This window comes from Thamnophis elegans, chromosome 4 (assembly GCF_009769535.1).
Source record: "Thamnophis elegans isolate rThaEle1 chromosome 4, rThaEle1.pri, whole genome shotgun sequence".
In the NCBI taxonomy this organism is placed as follows: Eukaryota; Metazoa; Chordata; class Lepidosauria; order Squamata; family Colubridae; genus Thamnophis; species Thamnophis elegans.
Genome location: NC_045544.1, coordinates 72,912,209 through 72,939,930, shown reverse-complemented (window position 1 = coordinate 72,939,930; position 27,722 = coordinate 72,912,209). Strand labels below are relative to the sequence as shown.

At 39.4% G+C, this 27,722-nt stretch overlaps 1 protein-coding gene across 2 annotated transcripts in view; it reads right to left on the bottom strand.

Moving 5' to 3' along the window:
* Positions 1-25,005, bottom strand: part of PRKD3 (protein kinase D3) — a 55,782-nt gene extending 30,777 nt beyond the window's left edge. For both annotated transcript variants that reach the window (XM_032215721.1, XM_032215722.1), the window contains exons 1-2: positions 24,660-25,005; positions 17,277-18,279 (exon numbers count right to left, since the gene is read on the bottom strand). In XM_032215721.1, the coding sequence (XP_032071612.1) occupies positions 17,277-17,567 (291 nt within the window). In that variant the 5' untranslated portion in view covers positions 17,568-18,279; positions 24,660-25,005. The remainder of the gene's footprint in view (positions 1-17,276; positions 18,280-24,659) is intronic.
* Between the last annotated feature and the right edge of the window lie 2,717 nt (positions 25,006-27,722).

Here is a 27,722-nt window from a genome sequence, read left to right as displayed (position 1 = left end):
GTCGATACCCTTCTGCCATTCTAAAAGATTTGCATCTTTTTTAAGTATAGGTAACATTTGAAAAAGAAATAAAAATTTTGGTAAGATGTTCATTTTCACTGCCGCTATCCTACCCAGCAAGGATAAGTGCAATTTCTCCCATTTTTTCATCTCTGTCTGTATACTCCGCCAAAGTGGTTCATAATTGTGCTTATATAATTTCCCGTTTGAGGCTAAAATATTAACCCCAAGATATTTGACTTTTTTGACTACCTCACATCCTAGCATCCCTCCTAGTTCTTCCTTTTGTTTAGTATTCATATTTATAGCTAATATTTTGGTTTTTCCTAAATTTATTTTAAAACCAGACACTTGACCATATTGATTAATCGTATTCATTAAAACCATACTAGATTCCTGCGGTTGTTCCAATATTATGACCAAATCATCCGCAAAAGCGCGGACTCTGTATTCTTGCTGCCTAATCTTGATCCCTTTTAGACCATCCAAGCCCCGTATTTTATTCAACAATACTTCCAAAGTTATAATGAACAATAGTGGGGACAAAGGACAGCTCTGTCTTGTACCTTTTCCGATTTGAAAAGGGTCTGTTAAACTTCCGTTGACGATGATTTGAGCTGTTTGCTGTTGGTATATTGCTTTGATTGACTGTAAAAAGCTATCTCCTATCTGCATTTTTTGCAATATCTTCAACATGTCTAAATTAACTTATTGGCTTTTACAATTCTCCAAAGCCACTTTATCAATCAGAAGTTGATCTTTTGTATCTCTACCTTTCCTCCCCCCACCCTTTTCTATTCTACTAGAAAGATGTTACTTTCTCAGGGGTGGGTTCCTACCGGTCTTTGTGGACCGGTTGGTCAGCGAACCCGGAAGTAATTAACTTCCAGGAACGTCGGTACCGGTCCTGGCCCCCGTCGCCGCAAAGTGCCCTTGCCAACAAGGCAGCGCGACCTTTCAGCATGTAGAAACAGCAAAAGAAGGAACAGGAGAGGAGTTCCAAACGGGGCTTTTCGGATAGCCGAACTCCTCTCCTGTCCCTTCTTTTGCTGTTTGATCAAGCCGTGCGGGTTGCGCTCCCTTTTCTTTCATAGCCAGCTCGTTTCCAATTGGGGGAGGGGGGAAGAAATCGATTTTTTCTGTCCCTCTCCATGGATCCCCACCCCAATTGGAAATGAGCTGGCTATGAAAGAAAAGGGAGTGCAACCCGCACAGCTTGTTCAAACAGCAAAAGAAGGAACAGGAGAGGAGTTCCAAGTGGAGCTTTTCAAACAGCCGAACTCCTCTCCTGTCCCTTCTTTTGCTGTTTGAACAAGCCGTGCGGGTTGCACTCCCTTGTCCCAGCTGCCCCGCTGCCTGCGCGCGCCTATGTTTTCCAAGGCATGGAGCAATTCCGGAGCCGATCCATCACCCCCATGGAAAACATAAGCACGCACGCACAGGCTGCACAATTACAGCCCCGGAGAGTGGAGACTCTCGGAAGGAAGCCAGAGGCAGCGGGGCATCCGGGTCCCTCGCCCTCAGAGGGAGGAAGGGCCAGTTGGGAGAGGGGCATTGGTCCTGCTGCCTCTGGTGGACGAAGCTTTACTGGCCCGCAGCAAAGAATCTGTCCCTCATCCTGGATCCATTGGTCTTGGGATGTTCTACGGAGCCCCCCAGGGAAGAACGCTGCTGCCACGTACTTTTAACCATATATTTTGCTCCCATGTCTGCAGAATGCTGCAAAAAACCATGAATACAGGCCAGTTGTTGGGTGTTTCAAATGTGATTGGAACACTCAACAAGGTGACCACAGTATATGTGTGTCTGTTTCTGTGTCTACATGTGTGTGTGTGTGTGTGTGATAGAGACAGACAAACAGACAGAGGCACAGAGAGATAGAGGGAATGAGAGACAGACCCAGACACAGAGGGAGGAGAGAGATACACAGAGAGAGAGAGACAGACAGACACAGAGAGAGAATCACATAGAGACACACAGAGGGAGGGAGGGAGGGAGGGAGGGAGGGAGGGAAGGAGGGAGGGAGGGAGAGGCAAAGAGCTCCCCCCCCACACACACACAGACTCACACAGAGAGAGAAAGAGAAAGAGAAAGGAAGAAAGAAAAAAAGAAAGAAGAAAGAAAAAGTGAGAGATGAAAGAAAAAAGAAAAAAAGGACAGAGTGACAAAAGAGAGAGAGAAAGAAAACACAAGCCACTCCCACCAGGTCACATGGCCAGCAAGCCACTCCCACAAAGGAAGCCACACCCACAGAGTAGGTTCAAAAAAAATTTGAAACCCACCATGGTACTTTCTTCTAAATAATCTTGGATGTTCCAAAGGTGCATTTTCCAAAAGGCAATTGGATTTTCTTGTTGTTTTTTCCTTTGAGGACATTCCACTTCTCATCCAAGAAGCTTCTCAGTTTTTGGATGAGAAGCAAAACATTTTCAAAAAAAAAAAGGAAGCCCAGATCCCTTTTGGAAATAGCACCTTTGGTACAACCATGACCTGGATGATTGAGAATCTCCACAGACAATCTTGGATGTTGTCCACTATTATGCCTGTGAGTAATTTAAACATTGTAGGCAAACTTATTGTCTATGATTTCCGGGTGTTGTCCCTTTTGCTGAGTATTTTTGAATTAGAGATGTTTTGCCAATTAATAACCAGTTGCTGATGACTCCTTTATGCAATACTTCATTAAGCTGTGTAGCTATAACTAGATGCAAAGTAGTCAGATATTTGACCCAAAAGCCATGCAATTGATCATTTCCAGGACATATTCAGATTTTAATTTTTTCAGTCACTTTTTAACTATTTCTGTTATTTTATAAGGTCTTCCAATTGACTTCCAAAGCTTCTCTGACTTTTCTGGTGATAAGTCAATATTTTAATAGACTTGTCTTGATTCCTTACATTCTTCAATCCGTCCTCTTTCATGTTTTTTTAAAAATTATTTTAATCTGATCTTCATTTCTTCACGTTAACCTCCAGTCTGATCTTCCACTTTGGGATTAAATATTATTTTACTTGTAGCTTTCTAATTTCATTACTCAGGTCTTCTATAACCACCGCTGCTGTCCTTTAGGCAAGCTAACTGGTCTGTTTGACAGATGTAATTTTAATCCTTGCAAGCACCTTATTTACATCCTTCATTAGAAAATCTTACAGGGGAACTACTTTCAAGAAATTATCAGTACTTTCTACTGATAATTCTGAATATGCCATAATCTTGTCTTCTAATCCTTCCTTTCTGGGGGTCAGTTTATAAGTTGTTTCAATGGAGGCCTATATTGGTTCTGTTGCTGTTACTTCTTCTAACTTATCATTTCTGTAATTCACATCAGCAGTTCCCTTCATATTTACAGTTATTCTTATCTGAATTTGTTCTACTATTGTTTTGGGGTATTTCATTTTCATATTTTGTTTCTGAATCTCTTCCCATTCTATGTCTCTGAATATTCTATTTTAGTAACGAATCTCCTTTAATCTGCTAATTGTTGTTTAGTGATATTTGAGACTGGGAACATTATTTTCCAATGTTCAAACATTGGAATGCTTTAAGTACCCTTATTTTTTTTGCTTCCAATTAATAATAATATGTGATTATGGCATGACTTTCCAACTCAATATTCTTTTGTCTAATCTATTGTTGTTGTTCTTTCAGTAATCCTACAGTTGACCCAAATGATGACCAATCTGTTATAGAATTCTTTTCATCTTTTCTCACCATATTCTTTCAGTATAAATTTCAAGCCAGTTGTACATCCAGTTCGTTATGCCACCAGCCCATGTTTAACTTGCTAACCAGAATGTCATGTACTTTGATTAAATCAAGATATATTTTTTCTGTATTATTCCCATCATCTATTATAGTAGTCAATTATCAACCAAGACATATTCTTGATAAATTTATGAGCAGTCCAGACTTTTACCAATTACAGATCAATGATCTTAATAACTGCTCAGAATACTAACATCAAACTGGTTTACCCATAATTCCTTTTCTTCTTTTTGAACTTAAATATAACATTTATTATCTCCAAAGATCTGACCTTCATTAAATGATATCTGCATTCTTCTTGTCGGTATTGAGAACTTGGTAAAAATAATATGATATAAATGAAGAAGAATGAAATGATTTAAACTAGAATTCCTTATACTAGATATTATAGTCTTCTTTGAGAAAGTAGAGAGTAAGGCTAACAGAGGCTATATAATTACCATCTAAGTTTTTGCAACTAATACCGGGGTGAAGCATTTGATATGGGCAACTATATAAATTCAATATAACTTTTTAATTTGTGAAATTATATTAGGATAAGAACACTGAAAGTAAATCATAATCTAATTTATACAATACCACAATTTTAAAAAATTGCAAATGATTACCAACTATCATAACTCCAATTTCAAAATTTCTTATACAAATCTTGTTTACAATGTCAATTCACTGTTGCTTATGAAGATAAGTTTATAAAAAGTTACATTGCTAGTTGATCCTTTGAAAACACTTTTTTTGCTAATGTAAAACACTCGAACTAAATATAACACTTTTAAATAAATTAATATTTAAAAATTATTTTATATTCTAATTTTCAACCTCATAAAATAAATTTTGATTCCTATGATTCTTATATTTCACTAAGTCATCAACTTTAGTCATCAAATAATATATCACATTTAAAGGAAGTCACAAATATTGAGTGGTTGTTTTAGAAATATAAGGATTGGATTTATATGAAAAAATGAAAACAAGATAGGTGAAATCTGAAAACTCTTCCTTGCAGATGTGACACCATATATTACAATCAAATAGACAACATTGTAAAACAGTTTCAAAGAAACAATTAAAACAATAAGGAAATTCTCTGTCCAACATAAAGAGAAACAGCTGTCATAAAAGTAAGTCTGATGCATAGAGAATGACCATTGGCTTACCTGAAGGCTCATTTCTGTGCACCGCGGGAGAGTCCAAGCGACGGGTTAAATCAGTCTAGTTGCCCTGGGACTGAGGAATCTTTTTCCTTGGCCACGCCTCCTGGTGTTACTTGGAGCCAGAATTTTGAGATGGTCTGGAACCGTGAAGGCTGGAAGCGTGATGAATCAGGTAAAGAAAGTCCAAGTTGACACAACAGTCACGAATCCCTGGACTGAGAAACCAGGGTGGGTTGGACTCTCCCACGGTGCATAGAAAAGGACCCTTCAGGTAAGCCAACGGTCATTTTCCTGTGCACCGCTTGGAGAGTCCAAGTGACGGGACATACCCAAGTTATATGTCACTAGGGTGGGCAGAAGAACAGTCTCAGAATTCAGTCATGGAAACAACCGCCTGTAGCACCCACCTGCCGAAAGATGCCAAGGCATACATGTCCAATTTGTTCCTGACAAAGGGCGGCGGTGAGGACCAAGTAGCCGCTCTGCAGATGTCTTCAATGGTAGCCTCGGTGTCTCAGGCCACGGTGGTGGCAGCGCTCCTAGTAGAATGGGCGGTAATGTGCCGAGGTAATGCCCTGGACTGGTGTTCGTATGCAGCTGCAATGCATGCTCTTAGCCACCTATTGTCCGTGGAAGATGTCACCTTCTTACTCAAGGAGCCAGGCTGGAACGAAACAAAGAGGGCCTCTGACCTGCAGAAGTCTGCAGAGTGTCTGATGTATACCTGCAGGGCCCGTGTGACGTCCAACTTGTGCCAACCACGTTCCCTCGGGTGGTTGGGGCGCAGCCAGAAGTTAGGCAGGATTACTTCCTGCATCCTGTGGAACCAGGTGTTGACCTTCAGAATGAAAGCAGGATCCAGATGCAGTACGACCCTGTCTGGGTGGAGGACACATAGATCCTCCCACACCGATAAAGCCGCCAGTTCCGAGATGCGTCTCGCAGATATTATTGCAACAAGAAAGGCAGTCTTTAAGGTGAAGTGATGAAGAGATGTCTCAAAGGGCGGAGAGGTAAGAGCCTGTAAGACCACCAATAGGTGCCAGGTGGGATAGCGGTGAACCACCGGAGGACGTAAGTTGGAGGCGCCCTTAAGGAAACAGCCAACCCTCGAGATCTTGCTGAGGGGCTGGGCCGGGTCACCGTACCAGACGGTGGATAGTGCCGCCACCTGACAACGAAGGGTATTGGGGGTGAGATCTTTGTCTAGGCCCCCTTGTAGAAAATCCAGTACATGGGAAACAGGCGCAGTGACTGGATCGAGACGGTAGTTGTCACACTGCTTGGCGAAGGTGGAATCATATATCCTGGTCGTTGATGGTCGTCTGGACGCCTGGATGGTATGCACAACCTCCTCCAACAGCCCTTCGCTCCTCAGGAGATCCCCTTCAAGTGCCAGATGGCCAGCTGGAGCCACTGGGGGTCCGGGTGTACTTTGGCCCCCTGGCTAAGTGAGACTTGGTCCCGAGGAATCTGCCATGGGGATGACACCAACAGGCTGATGAGGTCAGCGTACCATGACCTGCGAGGGGAGCTACGAGCAGGACCTCCGCCCTTTCTGCGATGATCTTGCAGATTTCCTGTGGTAGAAGCGGAAGCGGTGGGAAGGTGTACAGAAGACCCTGAGGCAATCTGCATTGAAGGGCATCTGTCCCCTCCACCCCTGGCGAGTGGAAGCGGGAGAAGCGCTGGAGCTGCGTGTTCTCTTGGGTGGCGAACAGGTCAATCACTGGGGTGCCAAATCTGTGAGACAACTGGTCGAACAGAGCCGGATCCAGATGCCACTCTACACTGTCTATGGTGATCCTGCTCAACCAGTCCACCTGCGTGTTGTCCACTCCTGAGATGTGGTCGGAGTAAATGGATGCAATGTGATGCTCCGCCCACCTGCACAGGGCCTCCACCTCCACCATGAGCTTCCTGGACCTGGTGCTGCACTGGCAATTTATATGGGCCTTGGTGGCCACATTATCAAGCATCAGGAGGACCTGTTGATGAAGAATGTCCCGGTGAAAATGTCGCAGGGCAAGTTTGGCTACTCGCAGCTCTAAGAAGTTGATGTTGCAGGTTGCTTCAGCTGGAGACCACTTGCCTTGAGTTACATGATGTCCCATGTGCGCCCCCAACCGGCAAGGCTGCCATCTGTCGTGATGACTACTCTCGTGAGCTCCTTGAACAGGTGTCCCTTCAGTAGAGCCACCAATTGCCACCACTTGAGAGGCCTCTTCACGTTTGGGGGAATCCGCACCTTCATGGATGATTTGGTCCTGTTGGCTCTTTGATGGGGCAGGAAAAGCCACTGCAACTCTCTGGAGTGAAGACATGCCCAGGCAACGGCCAAGATGCAGGAGATCATCTTCCCCAACAGTTGTGATAGGACTAACACAGGGGCCTGCCTCAACCCCAGAATCTTGCGGGTCAGGGATACTAAGCTGTCTATCCTGTCCTGGGAGAGGAAAACCCTGCAGGCTGAGGTGTCTATCACCACCCCCAGATGGATGAGTTTGGTAGTTGGGATGAGATGCTTTTTTTCCAGGTTCAAGGAGAACCCGTGATTCCTGAGGGACCTCATTGTAATGTGGAGATCCCGTAAGGCCTGTTTCCTGAATGATGATTGGATGAGAATGTCCTCCAGGTAAGATTGAAGCCTTAGGGGCCTGCACCTGAATTGTGCTGCAACCACTGACAAAACCTTTGTGAAGGTCTTGGGTGCCGACGACAGGCCGAATGGAAGGGCCCTGTACTGCTAGTGTTGGCCAACATAGAAAAACCGCAGGAACCTCCGGTGTTGTGGCCGAATGGAAATGTGTAGATAAGCCTCCTTCAAGTCGATGGACATGAAGAGGTTCCCCTGGCGAATCCCTGCTAGGATAGTCTGCAGGGATTGCATCTTGAACCTCCTATATGCGATGTGACGGTTGAGGTTCTTGAGGTCCAAGATGGCTCTCCACCCCCCTGAGTTCTTGGGCACCAGGAAGAGAATGGGATTTGATTTGATTCCCTTCCTGGTTGAGTGGAACTTGTTCATTATTGATCTCCAGGAGGTGGTGAATTTCCTGGGCCATGAGTTCCCTCTTGAGAGGGCAAGAGGGGGTAGGACAACGGATGAAGTTCTGAGGGGGTTGGGAGAGAAACCCCAAGGAAAGCCCCTTCCTGACAGCCTGGAGGATCCAGGTGTCCTCCGTGGTCAGTGCCCATTGGGGAGTGAACAGCTGGAGTCAGCTCCCAATGGGAGGGGAGCGTTGATGGTCACTTACCTCCCTGCGTCCCATCAGATCGCACAGGGTAGGCCTCCTCCGAATTCCATCCGCCAGTCAGTGCCGACTGGCGACTACTCGGAGGAGAGCCTTCTCAGTTGCAGCTCCGACGCTATGGAACAATCTCCCCGTGGAGATTCGCACCCTCACCACCGCCCAGGCCTTCCGCACAGCCCTCAAGAACTGGCTAGCCCGTCAGGCCTGGGGATGAAAAATCTTAGTTTGTCCCCTCCCGAATGATGAATGAATGTTGTGCTCTATTTTTAATATTATGTATTGTCTTATGTCTTTTGTCTTTGTACCCCCTTTCCCGTGTTTTGTAAGCCGCCCTGAGTCCCCTCAGGGAAAAGGGCGGCCTATAAATTATAATAAACATTCCAAACATTCCAAACATTCTTGGACTTGCGGAAGGGCCTGTTGGAGGTCCCACCGCGGTTGGACCTGCGGTAGTTGAACTGCTGCCTACCCCTGTCCGGAAAGGACTGCCTGTCCTGGGACCTGGCTCTTTGATGGGTCCTGTCGAGGGAGCGGAAGAGGATCCTGCGGACTCACTGGAACGAAAGGACTGTCTCTTGAAATAGAGAGAGGATTTACGATCCTGTTTCTTGTTCAGGGTGAGCAGAACTTTCCATTTATCTTTGGATTCAATCAAGAAGAGGTCTAAGACCTCCCCAAATAATTTGGACCCCTTAAACGGGGCAAACGCCAATTTCCACTTGTTCTTCTGGTCCGCCTGCCAGTGACAGAGTCAGATGAGGCGGCGGGAGGTCATGTTGGACGCCAATGCCCTAGAGGCGAATTTGGCCGCGTTAAGAGAGGCATCAGCCGAATACGGAGATGCCGCAATAATTTTTGTTATGTCCTGGCAAAGATGAGTGTCTCCTGCTGGTAGTTTAACCTGAAGCTCATGCAGCCAAATGACAGAGGCTCTGCTAAAGAAGGATGCGGAGGAAGAAGCCCTAATGGCCCAGGCCATTGCCTGATGAGAATCAGTGGATAAAAGGCAAAAAAAAATACATAAAAATCCTTCCTATGCCGGTGTATGATCACCAGGTGGTCAAGACGCCAGTGCCGCTTGGGGAAATGATGGGGGTGGAAGTGACCCAGGTGGAGATCCGATCAAGGCCAGCTAACCACCTTGTGGCTATCTGCAGAAGCGTCGCTGAGCGGAAACACCAATGGGAGAAAAGGTGCGAATTCAGGCCCTCCCAATTGGCCGCCGCTCTGGTGCGAGGGAGAAGGAGGCAGTAAAGATGGTGGCCGCGTGATTTAAAGCAACTGTGCATCCCTCCACAGCAGGCTACGCCCTCCAAAAGGTGAGAAAAACACAAAAATACGACAATTCCAACTAAAAGGGGAACGCCAGCAGCCGCCTGAACTCCAGCAGCCGTCGCTCCTGCCGTGCTTTAAAGCAAAAGCGGCAGCTCTCCGTTGCCGTCCAAAGGCGGCGTGGCAAGCGGAGCACCCACCACCACCACACCTACCTCCGAGTCTCTAGGAGAAATCAAAACGATGTGAAGCAAAAAGGGGGAGACAAATGAATTGCTAATTATAAGAAAAAGTAATTAAGGAAAAAGAAAAGAAAATACTAGAAGGAGAGTCCAAGCCTAGATAAATTGTGCTGGAGCTCACAAATATAAGTCCTGAACAGGCAGACGGAAGAAAAATTCTGGCGCCAAGTAACACCAGGAGGCAAGGCCAAGGAAAAAGATTCCTCAGTCCCAGGGCAACCAGACTGATTTAACCCGTCACTTGGACTCTCCAAGCGGTGCACAAGAAAAGAATGATTTCTCATAAGGGTAAAAAAGGCTTCTTTTAAAAAATTGAAAAATATTTAAATGGAAATTTGAGACAGTGAAGAAATTCCAAGGTGCTGTCCTCTTAGTCCTAGAAAAATTAGAGATTTTTGTTTAAGCATCTGCTCATTTAGCACTTGAATTATATAGAATTATGCAGTCTACACAGCCATTTTGCTTTTTATAATAACAGAATGTATAATAAACACCACCCAGTTAACTACAAATAGTCCTCAACTCATGATCACAATTGAGCCCAAAATTTCTGCTGCTAAGAGTTGTTAAGTGAGTTATGCCCCATTTTACAACCTTTTTTGCCACAAATGTTAAACACTGCCGTTGTTAAGTTAGTAACATGACTGTTAAGTTAACTTGGCTTCACCAATGTTTTTGCTTGTCAGAAGGTTGCATTTCCCCAGGAAAGTGCAACTTTCTTAAATACGCGTCAGCTGCCAAGTACCTAAATTTTGATCAGGTGACCATGGGAATGCTGAATATGAAAAACAGTCATAAGTCACTATTTTCAATGCCATTGTAACTTTGAATGTTCTTTAAACAAATGGTTGTAAGTTACAGACTACCTGTATATTAAACAGCTGTACATTAAACATCTTCATGAAAAATTAGTTGGAAAGTTGAGCCAGTATTCTGATAGAGGAGCAAAGCAGATATCAGGCACTAAGATCAATGTTCAGACAGGGTATTGTCTATTTTTTAATGTATCTCCTCCCTCTGAATGTCTATAGAGATTCTCAGTCTTCCAGGTCATAGACCTTTAGCTATGTAATTTGGGATGAACACCCTTCAAATGGTATGGGAGTATAAACAGATTTCCAAAAATTGCAGACTACAGGATCCATTAGCACTATTCAGGTGACCCTGAAGACAAAGATAAATCTCCAAGTGCTTCAACAAGCCTCTAAAAGGATGCAAATGACCAGCTGTTTGCAAGGAATATAAATCCTTCAATTCCCAACCATCCAGTCAGAGCTGAAGAAGCTTCTTACATGAGAAGCAAAACGTTTTCAAAGAAAAAATAAGAATGTCCAGTTGCCTCATGAAAAAACACCCTTGGGATCTTCCTCTGAATATTCTTTACATTGCCTTTATTGATTTAAAGCTACCAATCTTACTATGACTCTAGGAGAGGCAAGACTGGCTACTCCTTTGCAGATCTAAATCTTTGCTTGATTATATATTTACATGAAATATTATAATGCATGTCTGTTATAGTAGTTCAGGTTTTTTAAATCTTTTCTTCCTATCCAAAAAAGGATGAAACTAGGATATGTCTACAGTAATTTCCAACCCCCATTTTTAAAATTCATTCTTTGGTTCAAACTGACAAAATCTAAATTTCATCCATCAAAATTGGCCAATAGAACTCCTTCAATTCTTCTAAAAGTTATCCTGTCTATAGTTCAAATGATCTTGAGACAGACGTCTAAGTCCTTATCTTTTATTGTAGACAGGAAAGACTGATCATAAATTGCTATAAATCAGTGGTACACTTTTTTCCCAAAAGTTCTCCATTCATCATCAACCAGAGAAAACAAATTGTTTCTATATTGATCAAATTAAGGTATTTCAATATTTCCTTCAGCACCAGTAACGGACCCCATGAAAAATACCATCAAACTCATCAGTGATATGCTGTGCAGCACATAGATTTGCAATTACTAAGATTCAAGTGTGCAAGAACCTGCCCAGCCCAAATTTTTAAGAACCTTGTTGCAAATGCCAGTCTCTCTCTGATAAAACTAAATGCTGAACTAATTTTTAGTGTGGTTCATATGTGGCACTGTCAATTTCTTGCTCAAATTACAATAGTCCCTGACTTACTACTGATTGTTAGATACTGTTTAGAGTTACCACAGCCTTATAAAAAATGCTTTACAGTCCATAAAGTACTTCTAGACATCCTAAAATATTGTGCGCGCACACCAATCATATGAATGCATTCTAAATGCTTGGCAATTGGCTGGTTGCAGTCTCCCACACTTACATGACATTATTCATTATTTGCAATGCTTTTTGCATTGGCAAAAAAAGCCCATTCTAGAGAATAGATTCAGACTTATGACCACGTAATTTGATTAATGACCACCCTAAATTAGGTATGGTCATGTGGATGCCACAACTTATGAATGCTATGATTTGCAACTGAAATTTCAGTCCCAATTGCGGTTCCCATCAAAGACTATCTATATTCTTCACTGACAACTTCCTATTACTAATTATCTTACAAGGGAAGAAAAGATATAAATCAATCTCAAAATTTTCTAGTTTATCTTATCAATGTTTGACTTTGTTTAGTCACAGAAATTGGAACTAAGGCAATTTCTCTTCAACAATCCTCCTTAAAGGATCTGAGTTCAAGCCCTATCTTCTATGAAGTGGGCTTGCTTAAAAGACTCTCTTCCTACGCTAATTATTTAGTCAACATTTTATATTCTGTGAGCTTTTATACTTGTTTGATTTCTGCCTTACTGAAGTTTCAGAAATATTCTTGTCCAAAAGCAAAGAAATTAAATTGTTTCACTTATAGTATGTTTTTCCATTGATCTTTTTTTTATAAAGCCAGCATGCTCATCTAATAACACTCAACCTAATAGCTATGGTAATTCAGAAGAGACGACTATTCTCATTCAAGACAAGTTTTCTGCAATCAGTAGAAGAGTTGTTAAATTTTGTTCAATTGGCACTGTAGTTCGCACTGAATATTATAGATGTACTGATAATATATTAGGGATATATCTTCTTTTTAAAATTCATTTTCTGTTTTTCTGCATGACTCTAAATATTTGTGTTTGATTGTAAATAAATAACTAAATCTCCTAATATAAATATTTTATATAAATAAATACCCATAATACTATTCCTTCTTGAGGTAAGCAAAATTACCCAAGTAAAGAGAAATAATACAAATGTTAAACATTGCCACATATTTGCAATATAGTCATATGTGAGTGAATGTTTGAGATACAACATTGTACATTACATTTCCTGGTGCCTTACAAGTATTTCCTGACAGTTACACCATTTTAGGCTATGATGACATTGCTAAATATGAGCAGAAAAGATTACAATTAATGGAATTTTTATTTTATTCATCAAAAGAGTATTATTCTTACCAATAGGAGTGTATATATATATATCTGTATGATTTTGAATGAAACACACGTAAGCTTTTTAAAGTCTTTGTCTAGTTAGCAAGAAATTAAATATTAATTATTATAATAGCAATTGTTATGCAGAAGATGAAAGCAGGATAAAACCCATAACTGAATCATGCCAGGATTAATAAACAAAGAGACACTTTCTCTAGGGAAAAGATTAAAGCATGGAAAAACTATTCAATTTTCATCTACTATTTAAGACTTTTGTAGGAGTCATTTTGTCAAATGAAAAAAAACTTTTTTAAAGGCAGAAGTCATAACTGTTTAGGTCTTTAATTGAACAATTTGATACAAGTAAATCCAGAACATCATTGCTAGCTTTCACACATGTAAAGCAATAGTAATGTAGTGCTAAATATTTAACACAAGATGGAAAAAAAAATAATAACTCAGCAGCATATCTTAAGGAAAAGGATATTTTTAAGGTAATATAACAGTATATCTTTAACAGAAGCATGAATAGGTTTATTAGAAGCAGTGTAGCTTTTTGAAGAAATCAATTAACAATAGAAGACAGAATTCTCTGGAACGGCAGAAAGGATGAATCATGTGAGAAAAGAGACTGTAAAACAGAAAAATGCAGAATCAGATGAATTCTGACAGTTCAAAGGATTAGAGTATGTGAGACCGGATAAAGGGAAGATAATAGAGAGCACCACTTTAAGGGATAACAGAAGAGAGAAGAGGAAACATTAAAGAAAGCAGATAACATAAAAAAGGATTACAGCAAAAAATGAAAGGCAAGAAAAGTAACTATGTCAAAGAAAACCCTTCTCTGAAATCTTTTACCAGAATCTTAACATGTAGGAATAAAGCAGAGCTCTGGTAATAGAGCTATCCCTCTAAATTATCTCCTGTCATGGGATACTGAAATTGCTCTCATTTTGCCAGCAGATTAATACCCTATTGTTTTAGACTCCTGATATACTAATTCACAGTTTAGATAGTAGTTAAGATGCTGGCTTAAAAACCAGGAAATTGTGAGTTCTAGCCTCGTCAGGTATGAAACCAACCAGGTTACTTTGGGCAAGTGACTCTTTATATAATTGACACTATTTTAACAGCTGCCTAATCAATTTCTTTTGTGTTCTCAATATATTTCTAAAATGATAGACACAGATTATATTAATAGCTTGGATTTAATATTGCCACAGTTGAGTGACTAACACTTATTTCCTGTTTTTTTCCCCATGAATCTTGAACACAATACAGTTTCTATATATCAGAATATCCATCTAAAGGTGTGCCAATTCTCTCAGAAATCCAAGTTAGTAACCCTGTAAGCATATTGTTTTAATATCTTTCCCATTTTTTCCTTTATTCTTTCCTGGTTGTGAATTCACTTGCTTGATTAATAACTTTTAGAAAGTTTAATGTTTACAATATTTTATATACTTTCTAGAGACTGCATAAAGATATTATCTCAATATTCCATTTTTCTCATGATTGGTATAGCTTCTTGTGAAGTATTCTCATAACATATATATGTGTCTAAAATATTATTTTAAAACAAAGTTGCACATCTCAAAGATTACAGGTCCAATCCATTTGAGAGAACTACTTATGCAACTGGAGTCATACTGCCACCTGTGCACCAGCTGCAAAAATTCTTATGAAAAAGAAATCCACCACATATAAGCACCCCTCCTCCCTATTTCCTGATCAGAAGTGTGTTGTCTATATGGAACATATGCTCACTCTGCAGCTGCTGTGGGCATAATAAGAGCTTTCGTTCATATATACCATTCTAAAGCCAACTGGAAAGGGCAAACTTAAAATCCAAAGTTATACTCCTTTTAGAGTACAATTGGCTTCCTATAACATGCTTCTGAACTTTAGCCAAGTGCTTGTACAGTTGGAAGTTGCCAAGAATCAACAGGAAGATACTAACTTAAAAGCTTGAATAAAGAAAAAATATAACCAATATCTATACAGAAAGAATAGGGGTAGCCAATAATATTAGACTAATTAAAGTATGCATATACATGAGAAATGAGTTTGAAAGTAGGAATGTTTACCGTAAGATATAAATGTAAGATTTCACCTAAAAATGAAGTCTGTTGTCCAAGTGTTAAGATGAACTACACAAATGGTAATATAAACTTCCAAGCTGATCAAAAAGAAACCAGCTTTGTTACTTGCCACATATATCTGTAATCATTTCTTCGGAATCCAACTAACATCTCACTTGCAAATACTATAATCCAATTTTCAAATCATAAGCTAATAAGCATACATTTTTAACATAGGATATCTTAGATTTTTGATCAACCGATCACACTCTGATCCACAATAAGTAAATGAAAGTTTGGCTTTCTGATACTAGTATTTTTATTTTATATTGCTAGCACAATATAGGATAAACCAGAGTTCACAAGTTTTATCTAAAAAGATTAACGTAATATAGATGCCCAGATGCTGAATTTGGTTGTAAAAAGTTTACATTCAAATACTCATTTGTTGAAGAAATTTCCTGTCTGACTTTTGGCAAATCACCAAAGCACCCCTGGGCTGATGTTTTCCCTGTAAGATTTTTCCCAGGGACAAACTGAGTGTAAATCCCAGTGAATCACACACACTTTTCCTGCTCCCTTTATGAATACAAATATCTCAATATATTGCTTTTCTCAGCAATGCAAGTGGTGATACTAAATTTAAAGCCTACTCCAAAACTTTCTGTGGGGAAATAGTATCAGAAATACAACATCACCTGGCTCTCAATCTACCGTACTTTCTACTGCTACACTGATTCTAATACAACCATCTGCCAATTTTGAAGGAGATGCTATAATACTAATGAAGTTTATTAAATGAAGTAATATTATACAAATTTTCACTTGGATAAAAATTACCAATCATATGCAAACTACAAGCAATAATTTTCCATGGTGCTAAATTTTAAATTAAATCCTCCCTATGACATTATACATAATATATTCAAGATTCATAATTCTACTAAAGATTGCAAGCCTATTATTGTGTAATATGTAAATAAAAATCTAATGAACTCAATAGTACTATTTATTAAACAGACAACCAAAGGACTGCATTGTTAAATCTTAATCCAGGTTATCTGAGGAACCGTCTTGCCCAATGATATCAGCCCATCCTACTCACTCTGGTAAAAGGGAAATGCTGTGGACCCTCTTGGTCAAAAAGCTGTGGCTGGTGATGTGTGTAAAAGGAGAACCTTTTATGCTGTGGCCCCACTCTATGGAATATAGGTGTTGGTCTTCAAGAAGAGCATAAAAACTGAATCTGCCAGTTAGCCTGGGGTTTTGACAGGGTTGCTCCAATGGCCATCTCTATATTCATCCTGCTATTTTTGCTTCTTGCCTTTGCATTTAATATTTTTAATATTTTAACATTTTAATTGTAAACTTTCCAGAGTCGCTTTAAAGAAAGATAGGCAGCATATAAATTTAATAAATAAATACATGCTTTTTTATCCCTTTGAATCAGTGTTAAATCTTGGTAACTGCCTGGATAGTCATTGCAGTTATTTTGGCAAGATTTTGGAAGTGGTTTGCCATTGCCTACTTCCTAGAGATGAGTGTGAGTGACTTGCCCAAAGTCACCAACTAGCTTTGTACCTAAGGTGGGACTAGAACTCAAATCTCCTGGTCTCTAGTCTGATGCTTAAACACTACAACAAACTGGCTCCCCAATCCATCTATAATCTATCTATATTTTCTTATTCATAGAAAGAGTAGTCAATTGTTCAAGGCTTTAACAAACACATAAGAGAAGGATTGAACAACAGCAAGCAAGCAAATTCTGTCCCTACATTCCCATCCTATTCACTGTTCATTTTGCATATTGATGATAAACTCTTGAAGGTGGCAGCCCTCTGTGTTCAGATAATCTCTTCACAGAATTTGGAATTCTGAAATAGAATTGTTTTAAATTTCCAATGCAGTACTAATGGATAGAAAAAGTGTCATGCTATCAAATCCTCAAAATATAGAAGACACCATGTACAACAATGTAAATAAGCAGAATTTGCATGCTAATTTTTACTCTGCCTGTATGTTCATTGAAAACTGAATTAAATACCTAAGAAGGGAGAAAGATAATAATAACATGATCATTAAAATCAGTAAAACTCTTATGTTCTACTGTACCTTTTGATAAACTACAGAGCACACTAGGTCTTTAACAATAGATAGGGAGAGATCTTGAGCCTCAATTGTAACTGTTTCTCGAGTGAGACCAATCTGCAGCAAAAAAGAGATTCCATGTACAGATCCTCTGGAGTTGGTGAGGCTTTGTGTGCTGAAGCTGCCATTGGAAAGTCGGCCTGAGAGTCCAGATTGTGGACTTGAAGATAAAGATGGAGTAGGTGGAGCAGCAGCATGAGACACAGATGGAGAAAACTTCTGTAAAGATGGAGGAGAAGATTCGTTTGATGACATCTGAGTTGATTTAAATCCACTAAGACCTGTTCAACATACAGACAAAAAAAAATCTCTGCAATGTTGCAAGTTGAATCTCACATTTTCCTTTTATGGTTCAAGAAAACATCCTCTTGTCTAAATCATCTTCACTCTCTTTTTCATTCTGTGCATGCTGATGAGTATAAATTTGGCTAGAAGTTATTTTAAGGAAAAGTCCTCTTTGTACAGCTCGTGTCAAAAATGAGTTGTCCTTAGCACCACATCCAGATATTGGGAGACATTTACATCATTATGAAATTGTTCACTTCAGAAACAGAAATATACAATATTTTTTCACAGAGGATCTTCATTTTGCTTTTGAGACAACTGTAGAGTTAGTTTTGTGCATGGAAAGAGTAGTATTAAAGTGCCCCACTTAAAAATAGTGCACTTCAGAATTCAATATGTGAATAGTTACATTAAATGTTAATATGTGTCAGTTTTTTAAAGATAATTAGTTTCTCGAGTCATAAGTACTGCCTTGAATAATGCTGTTCTGTTTTCAGGAATTCTTTTATCATTTAATAATGATGAGAAAAAAGAGAACATTAATTATTTCCAAGTTTTCATATTCTGAAAAATGTTCATCTTTTAAAAGTAAAAAGCAAAATTTGTACTAAAATGTATATATCGAACAGAAGTGATGGTTTCACATTGATGGTCTTCGGCATTCTCAACTGCTATTAACTGCCTAGAAAGAAAAAAATAATATGTTATATCACATATATTAACAATATTACATAATCATCACTCCAGTTAAAACCAGAAAAAATACTTCATTCACAATGTCACCAAATTGTCTCATATCACAATTTCTGCTTTCATTGGAAAAAAATTCCCTTTATTGTTGTATGTGTTACAGAAAGACCGAAGTGTGGTACCATTTATGCAAGCTTTTCAATCCTTGACATGTTCATTTAAAGTGATCATTTATCAAGGGATCTGAAAGAGCCTGGAAGGTTGCTGATAGTTACCCTGAACTAGATGGGTAAACAATCTGACAGAGGTCAACCTTCTCATAGAGAGGAGTAATAAAATGAATTTTAAGTCTCCTTGAGTTACTGTTTATAGAAAGTTATAGAAAAATTGGAGAAATTAAAAACAACTTGTCAGAACCATTCTATAAACAATAGCAGGAATTATTTAGAACACAAATACAAAGTAGATACATTCTGTGCAGTAAAGCTACATTTTCTCGCAATCACAGGAAACTCAAGTATAATATACTTTAAAAAGTGCAGTTTGTTGGCATTTTTTATTTCATGTACTGTATTTTTCGGAGTATAAGACGCACCTTTTTTCCTCAAAAGAGGCTGAAAATCTGGGTGCGTCTTATACATCGAATACAGCATTTTTTGCCTCCCGAAGCCTCCCGAAGCCCCGTCCCTTCACCAAAATGACGGTGCATAGCCTTATGAAGGCTTTCAGAGAGCTTCTGGGAGCTAGGCAGAAATGAGCAAAAAATGGTCCGTTTCCCCCCCCCCCCCCCAGCTCCCAGCAGCAGTCTATAAGCCTCCATAAGGTTATGCATGCAATTTTTTTGACAAAAAACAGGGCTTTTTGCTCTTTTTGTCCCCCTCCCCGAAGCACTCTGCAAGCCCCCCCCCCAGGCTATTCATGCCTTTTATTTGAAAAAAACGGGCCGTTTTTCGGAGGTTTGCAGAGTGCTAAAACTTTTTTTTTCTTTTTGGAAAGCTCTTTAACTGATGAGAATTACATTGATCAAGTGCTGTGCCAGCAGAAACAAAGTCTTAAGGTTTGTCAGTGATTTCCTTCTCCAGCACATGGATAAATACACCTGGAAACATCTACCTACCTACCTACTCTCTCTCTCCCTATCTATGTACTGTATTTCTCTCTTTCTATCTCTCAACCTATCTACCTACCTACCTACACACACACTCTCTCTCCCTACCTACCTACCTACTGTATTTCTCTCTCTCTCTATCCCTCTATCTACCTACCTACCTACCCTCTGTCTCCCTACCTATTGTATTTCTCTCTCTTTCTATTTCTCTCTATCCCTCTACCTACCTACCTACTTACACACACTCTCTCCCTACCTATCTACTGTATTTCTCTCTATCCCTCTATCTATCTACCTACTCACTCTCTCCCTACCTACTTACTGTATTTGTCTCTCTCTCTATTTCTCTATCCCTTTATCCACCTACCTACCTACCTAACTACTCTCTCTACCTACATACCTATCTACTGTATTTCTCTTTCTTTCTCTCCCTTTCTATCCCTCTATCTACCTACCTACTTTTTTTTAATTTGCCTCTTCAAAACCTTAGTGCATCTTATACTCCAGTGTGCCTTATACTCTGAAAAATACGGTAGTTATCAATCCTCAACAATTCTCCAACTGGGAAAAAAGCAATGTCAGCTTTTCATTTACATGGATGCTCTCATGAAATATTATATGTAGAAAGAGCTATTTACTAAAAGAAATAAAATGATCATATGATAGCTTGTAGAGGGAGGCTGCAAGAGTTGGCAAGAAACTTTACTTGCTTTCTTGCTTTCTTGTACTGTATAAGTTTGTGCATGGTTTGTTGGCCAAGACAGCCATTTGATGGGAGTGCCCAAATTCTCAAAATTCCAAATGTGCCACTGACCCCAAAAAGCTGGGAATCACTGCACTATTATCTTCTATTGCAATTGAGTTACTAGTCCCCATAATGAGAACTGTGGAGTATTATGTAGGTTGAAAACAGTATTATGTGGGTTGATTTAAATTAAATCAATGTAATGTTATTAAATATTAAATCAATTTAAATCATGGTTTAAATCATTAGGAAAAATTAATTTAAATTACAAGTTAGTTACTAGCCAAAAGAATTTTAATTAAATACAATTACATTTGTTTGTTTTCATCTCTATTACCAGTAGAACTACTTTCTCATTGAAGAATATATTCAGAATACAGACATTTTAATTTTAAAGAGGATTTTTTTTCCTTTTTATAAGAAACATACCATATATAATTTTTTCAGATTTTTGACAAATAACAGGCAGACATACTATCAAGCTAATGTATGTGAAAATTTTAGAATTCAGATCAATTTATTTTTATGAACATCTGAACAATATTTATAAAATGCTAGAAGAACATCATCAGTTTTTAAATTGTGCTAATATGTGGTGATAAAATTATTATCTTTAATTAAAAACAATGTTAAACAAAAAAGTATAATTGTGTTTTTGAATTAACTTTTATTTCATAAATTCTCTATTATTGATATTTATTTTTAGAAAGAGACAAGTTATTAAATTTATAAACTTATCTTCTTAGGAACAAATAAAATATAATCACAAAGAGTTCTTATCATGCATTAAACTTATATTCATTTTAGGGGCCACTTTAAACTTGATTTTGATTGCAGAAATCCTATTTAAATCTTTAAGAGCTTAAAAGGTTTAGGCTGCAAAAAAGGAACGTAACAGAGGAAAGTATATATAAAGCATTATATAAAAAAGATGGAATAGCATGTCCCCCAGAGATGTATATAACCATGATGGTTTAAAAAAAAAACTGTTTTCCCGACCTTAGTTTAGGATAGGAAGCAAGCCCATATAGAATATTATGTGTTAGTTGCAACATTATCTAAATTCAATAATAAATTATTTTGGGTATAAATGCATTCTTATATTTCAAAAGTTGTGCTGTTACCACAAACTTCCAAGAAGTAGCATATTACAGGCAGGATTACATATTTAATAAAATGTTGAAATTGCAGAAATAAATGGAATGAAACACCATTTGCATATTCAGAACATAATGAAGAAGCAAGACATTATTCTAACAGAAATATGACTTATAGTATGTTGATTTTCAATCTTGAGAAAATACTTGAAACAAAGCCCATATGTGAATGAAATTCACACTGATGACTAAATATATGTTGCCAGTCTACTGCTATTCAACACGAAAGTTGCGATTCAAAATGAGATTATTTAGAGTAAGTTGCATTGTGTTAAATGCATGATATCTACTTATTTATACTATATACATCTTCATAGACATCTAAAATGTATTTCTCTTGACACTAATAACATAAATAGGTTCATTCACTCAAGGGAAATAAGTACATATTGTTTTATAAGACAATTTTTTTGCATATTTTCTTTAAAATAACATTTTTAGATGTAAAGAAATATAGAGTAACAGCTATATTAAATTTGGAACATTATTTTTATTTACTTACAGTAGATTTCACCCAGATGTAATCATACTTTGTCCTAATGTTTTAACAATTCTACTCTAAGCATGACTAAATCTGGATTCAGTTCAATGTTAGAACAAGATTTTTCTTAGTGGATTAAGCAACAAAGTTACATAACTTTAACACAAAGAGAACCAAAGACAAGATAGCAAACTTAAACTTCCTTAAAGTGTTCATAAATGGATATAAACTATTGACTTTTCAAGGTCTCTACGCTGTCACATTCTCCAAAAATACAATTACAGAAAACGGTTTGTAGAAAAACATATTTATTTCAGTGCCAGTGAGATCTTCAGCAAATCAAGAAGATAACCATAATAAAATTTTCAATAAGATTTATCTTTCTGTATAATTACTGTATGCTGTTTATACAGTGCCGAACAATCTAGAATAAATATAGCCTGACCATATAGCCTGACCAAAACAGAGATAAATTTTAGCAGAAGCATTCTGACTTGAAGAAAAAGCCAGCTAAGTAGAGGAAGCTGCAACAAGCTGCATGAGATCCAAGACACAGATGATGTTTCAGTTTTTATACTTATTGTTATTAATTATTAATATTTTATTGTCCTCAATGCTAGTTTTGTATATGCTAAAATGGACAATGTAAAGAAAAAATAGATTCACTTAAATTAACTATTGTATATTGACAAAAAACTTTTTCATGCTATATAATTAAATGATGTTTGTCTTAACAAGCAGCAAAGAAATTCTTAAGTATAAGGCACAAAAACAGTGTATCAAGCTAACCAAGAAAAAAAAGCTCAGTCAAGAAAAATTGCTATCATTTTTATTTTATTTATATCCTACTTTCTTCTCTGATAAGCTCAAAGGCTGCTGAACATCAAGTTCCACATTGCAGACATTTAATAATTTCCAGATATTAAAAGTTTAGAATTAATATTTATACATGTGAAAGGAGCAGTCACTCTAGTCAGATTACATCTTCAATTTAAAAATGTCTCTTTCAAATGCAAAACTGCAGTAGCACCAAAATTAATTTCATAAAAATATCATACATTATTTTTAATAGCCATTTGTATTCATTTATTCAAAAATAGATCATTCATAGTTAAATAAATTCCAAGTGATTAGTTTCATATTGAAAATGTTAAAAGCTAACCCTTTCACTGCTAACCAGTTAAATAACCTTTTTGCCTCTTCTGGGTCCAAGAATTTGAAGCAGGCTTCCGTATTTTCATTCTCCATGCTTCTGCTATGGGGGAGACAAGCCCCATCATTTATCTTAATCCCAGACTTCATATAAGTCTTTACCTTTAATAAAGACCCATATGAATTGTAACTACAATGTAGTTATTCTGTGATTTCCTCTGCAGTCTAAGGTTGAGAGGAAGGCTGATATTGTTTGGCTGCAGAAATATCTCCAATGCACAATGGACAAATTGGCAAGCTCCATAGTAGCCACACTGTAGAGAAGAAAGTGCAACAACTAAAAAGTTATCAAACCAACAAAAGGAGAGGAGAGTCACAAAGTCTGTTTGTTTTTTAAACTGTCCCTAATTTTCAATATCCAATTATATCTTTCTCATACATTGGATAAGACACTGCATCTGTAAGAAGAGAGATGATGCAGATAACAAAGTTTGTGCAACTCAACTTTACATATGCTTGTTTGGAAGGAAGTTTGAATTCGGCTGAGCTCATTTTTATTTGGTTAAAAAACAACAACCGTATCCATGTGAAGTTCTCTACACCACACAAAATGATGTAACTGACTAACATACTTCATTCACACAACTGAGATGGATACCCTAAAATATGAACTGACTTGCTACCAGTAATACAATCTTTATTTGATGAACTTCAAACAAATGACTGAAAAATAAAAAGTGGAAAGTAGCTTGTAAATCACGATTTTTCTCTTTACTACCAATCTGCATCACTGCTCTAATGCTGTTAACTTCTGGTAAAGTTATTAGCAGGCACTGCATTATCCCAACATAGGTTGTAAATGTCATGTATAAAGAAAAATCACCCATCAGAATTGACTCATTCCATTTTCTGTTGATACCATTATTTCTCAATCAAACATTACCCACAGCTTGTGGCTAACAACCACCACTCCATTATTATGAGATTATCATCATACTGCAAACATCCTTAATAAAAAAAGATTCCTAATTACACATCCTCACCAAAAATTACGCTAGTAGTCCATGCACCACTTCCTCAACCTCACAAGTGTTGGTGTGTGATTGTTTCCATGTAAATTCACTACGTGCACGCTATCATTGAAAGTTCCACCAATCACCCTTCGAAGCATATTCACGAAGCACCAACGCCTGAGCTACAAATCTGCCAAACCGAAAACTGGGGAGAAAGAGATGGGGAGGGGGGGGGGAGAAAGAGAAGTTCCACAGGGAAATTATACCTTTACTAGTGGCATGTTAATACACCTTACAAATCTTTGAGCCAAGGCAGGCAGAGAGGTCCATTTCAGGCTGGGGATATCCTTTTTCTTCTATGAGCGTCTGTGCATTTTGAAAAGAAGAGGCTCCCCTTAATCTTTTTAAGATCTCGATTCCGGCTATACTAAACGAGAAGAAACTTCCCCTCAGAAAGGGAGTAGGCTTTCTTAAAACGAAGCAGCCGCCAACTCTTCTTGGAAGCATCCTCAGAGTTGGGAGGGGGGGCGGGTTGAGGGGAGAGAAGATGATGTGGCCTCAGACTCACAGACTCGCCCTGCCACACCTGGACGCGACCGGGTCGGCCTGTTTCTCACCCCCTCCCCTCCCCTCCCCCAGTCACATCAACATCTGTCCCGAAGCGGCAGTCGCCTTTTTGGCGCAAAAGCTGAAGTGCCTGCAAGTCAAACCCTCACCTCGAGCTCGAGCCTCACTCCGCTTCGCTTCGGCTTCCCTTCCCTTCCCTCTCTCAGTACCCTGGGAAGGGCGGCACTACCGCCTCCTACGGACTGAAGTAACTTTCCATGTTATCTCTTTCTGTTGGGTTTCTTCTTCACCTTCGCCACCCGTAACTCTTGACCACTCACTTGTAGGTTCGAGAAAATGTGCCGCGGGACGAGGTGGCTTCACACGCACCTTATTACCGCCGCTCCCACTTTCGCGCACACAGACACCCATTCGCACATATACGTACACACGCACATACACACAGACACACACACTAAAAAAAAAGTCTCAGCCGCCCCAGAAGAGACCCGGGAGGGGACGAGAAGCATGCTGGGAAGTGAAGTTTTCCCTCGCCCCTTTTCCACCCGAAATGAAAGCCATCTAGAACTACAACGACCGCCAGGCTGTCGCGGCGGCGAAGCGGCAAGGTTGAGACAGCGCAGGCGCCAAGGAGACGCACCGAGTTTCCGTTACTTCTAGTGCCTGTGGCGGTTGATGTTCTGAATCGCGAAGAGGAGGCTGGGTGGGTTACGCAGGGAGCCTTGAAATACGAGGAGCAGAGAAAAGTATTGGGTGTGTGTGTGTGTGATTGAGCAGGAGATGAAGGCGTCAAAGGGTTCTGCTCTTTTTTTTTCTTTTTTTTTTTGAGCGAGAGGAGGAATTAATTTTGAACTTACCCCCCGTCCGAGAGACGTCGCGAAGTTTTATTTGGGTTCTCCTCTTTCAGTCGACTATGCCATATCTCGATGAGTAGCCTCTCCGTGCCTCAGTCGAACTATTTTTACAAGCCCTTTCGCTGTTCTCGAGCTCTTGGATGAAGGAAGCCAGAAAGCGGAGCTTCGCTTGTTCGTGTCCCAAATTCCAAGCGCATTTGATCACCACCTTCTCTCGCGACCGTCCAGCAGATGCCTCTGGTCCGCAGTGTCTTCCTATCTGAGGAGAATAAACCATTCCATTTATCGCCCCATAGGCCTCCAAAGCCTGCTGCCGTGGCAAGGTTTTTGCCTCTCCTGATCGCCTCTTTGTTTCGTTTCTCTTGACAAAGAGATGACTGTATTTATGCGACTTGGTTTATGGTTTATTCTTTTTAACTCAAATTTCCTGGAGTTGCACGACACATTCAACCAGAAAAACGAATCCCTTGGATTGGGTCCATCCCTCCCCATGCAAGCATAGATGGTGGCTGATTAATTTGTGGGTCAGTGTGGCACTGGGGCTCTGCCTAATGGAAAGGTTTTCAAAGTCCTCTGCTTACTCACTAGTATTGATGGGCTGTATACTGTACTCCAGAGTCAAGACTGGAGGTTTATGGGAGGCTTAGTAAAAAGACAATGATCCTGCAAGATGTGGAAGAATAAAGCAGCCTCCAACCTATATTTGCTTATCTGCTGCCCCCCAGATATGGCAGCACATAACACAATTAACTTTCCTGGGGAGGAAAGCTATGGAAAATCTAGACAGCATACTAAAAAACAGAGACATCACTCTGCCAACAAAAGTACGTATAGTCAAGGCTATGATTTTCCCAGTTGCAATGTATGGCTGTGAAAGTTGGACATAAGGAAGGCTGAGCACCAAAGAATTGAGGCCTTTGAACTATGGTGCTTGAGAAGACTCCTGCAAGTCCCTTGGACTGCAAGGCGATCAAACCGGTCAATCCTAGATAATATCAACCCTGAGTACTCTTTAGAAGGCCAGAGCCTGAAGATGAAACTCAAATACTTTGGTCACCTAATGAGAAAGAAGGACTCACCGGAGAAGAGCCTAATGCTGGGAAAGATTGAGGGCAAAAGAAGGGGAGGACAGAATGAGGTGGCTGGGTGGAGTCACTGAAGCAGTAGGTGTGAGCTTAAATGGACTCCGGGGGATGGTAAGAGGACAGGAAGGCCTGGAGGAACGTAATCCATGGGGTCATGATGGGTCTGGCATGACTTTGCAACTAACAAACGTAATAACAGAGTTGGAAGGGATCTTGTGAGTCATGTAGTCCAACCCCCGCGCCCAAGCAGGAGACCCTGCGCCATTTCTGACTGAGGGCAGTCCAATCTCTTCTTGAAAACTTCTAGTGATGAAGCTCCCACAACTTCTGAAGGCAAGCTGTTGGATTGGTTGATTGTTCTCTGTGTCAGAAAATTTCTCCTTATTTCTAGATTGAATCTCTCCTTGATCAGTTTCCATCCATTATTCCTTGTCTGGCCTTCAGGTGCTTTGAAAAATAGGTTGACCCACTCCTCTCTGTGACAGCCCCACAAGTATATTGGAAGACTGCTGTCATGTCTCCCCTGGTCCTTCACTATACTAGTCATGCCCACTTCCTGTAATCATTTTTCATATGTTTTAACCTCCAGTCCCCTAAATCATCTTTGTTGCTTTTCTCTGTATTAAGATTGATCAACTAGCATATAATAAGCTGTGGTATGAGAGAACTGACAGCTTGGTACTCTTATCCTTATGACAAAAGAGTTTGAGTTGGTCTGAACTCTGTCCAAAGCAATTATTAGAGAGAAGCCAGATTCAAGCATTGACAAGTTTTCAGGCTGAATATCTATGGTATAGCTTTTTGTTGTCCTGGCACTTTGCCAGCAGAAGTGAGGATATTATAAACATAAGTTTTATTGTTACTCCAGATCAACAATTGAGCTCACACAGTGCACTAAGTAACACTATGCTTTGTCTGGTTCTGGCTTAATGGATGGTTACAGCAATTATGGTTTTTGTATAATTCACTACTTAACGTGGTTTTTGAATCCAGCAGGCCTCTCCCTTATTCTGGAAGTCCAGACTACAATCAGTCAGTGCCGACTGGCAACTACACAGAGGAGAGCCTTTTCAGTAGTAGCTCCGACCCTTTGGAACGATCTCCCCGTGGAGATTCGTACCCTCACCACCGTCCAGACCTTCCGCACAGCCCTTAAGACCTGGCTAGCCCGTCAGGCCTGGGGATAAAGATAATTTATCCCCACCCGAATGATGAATGAATGTTGCTTACTATTTTACTTCTATGTATTGTTTGTGTCTATTGTCTGTACCCT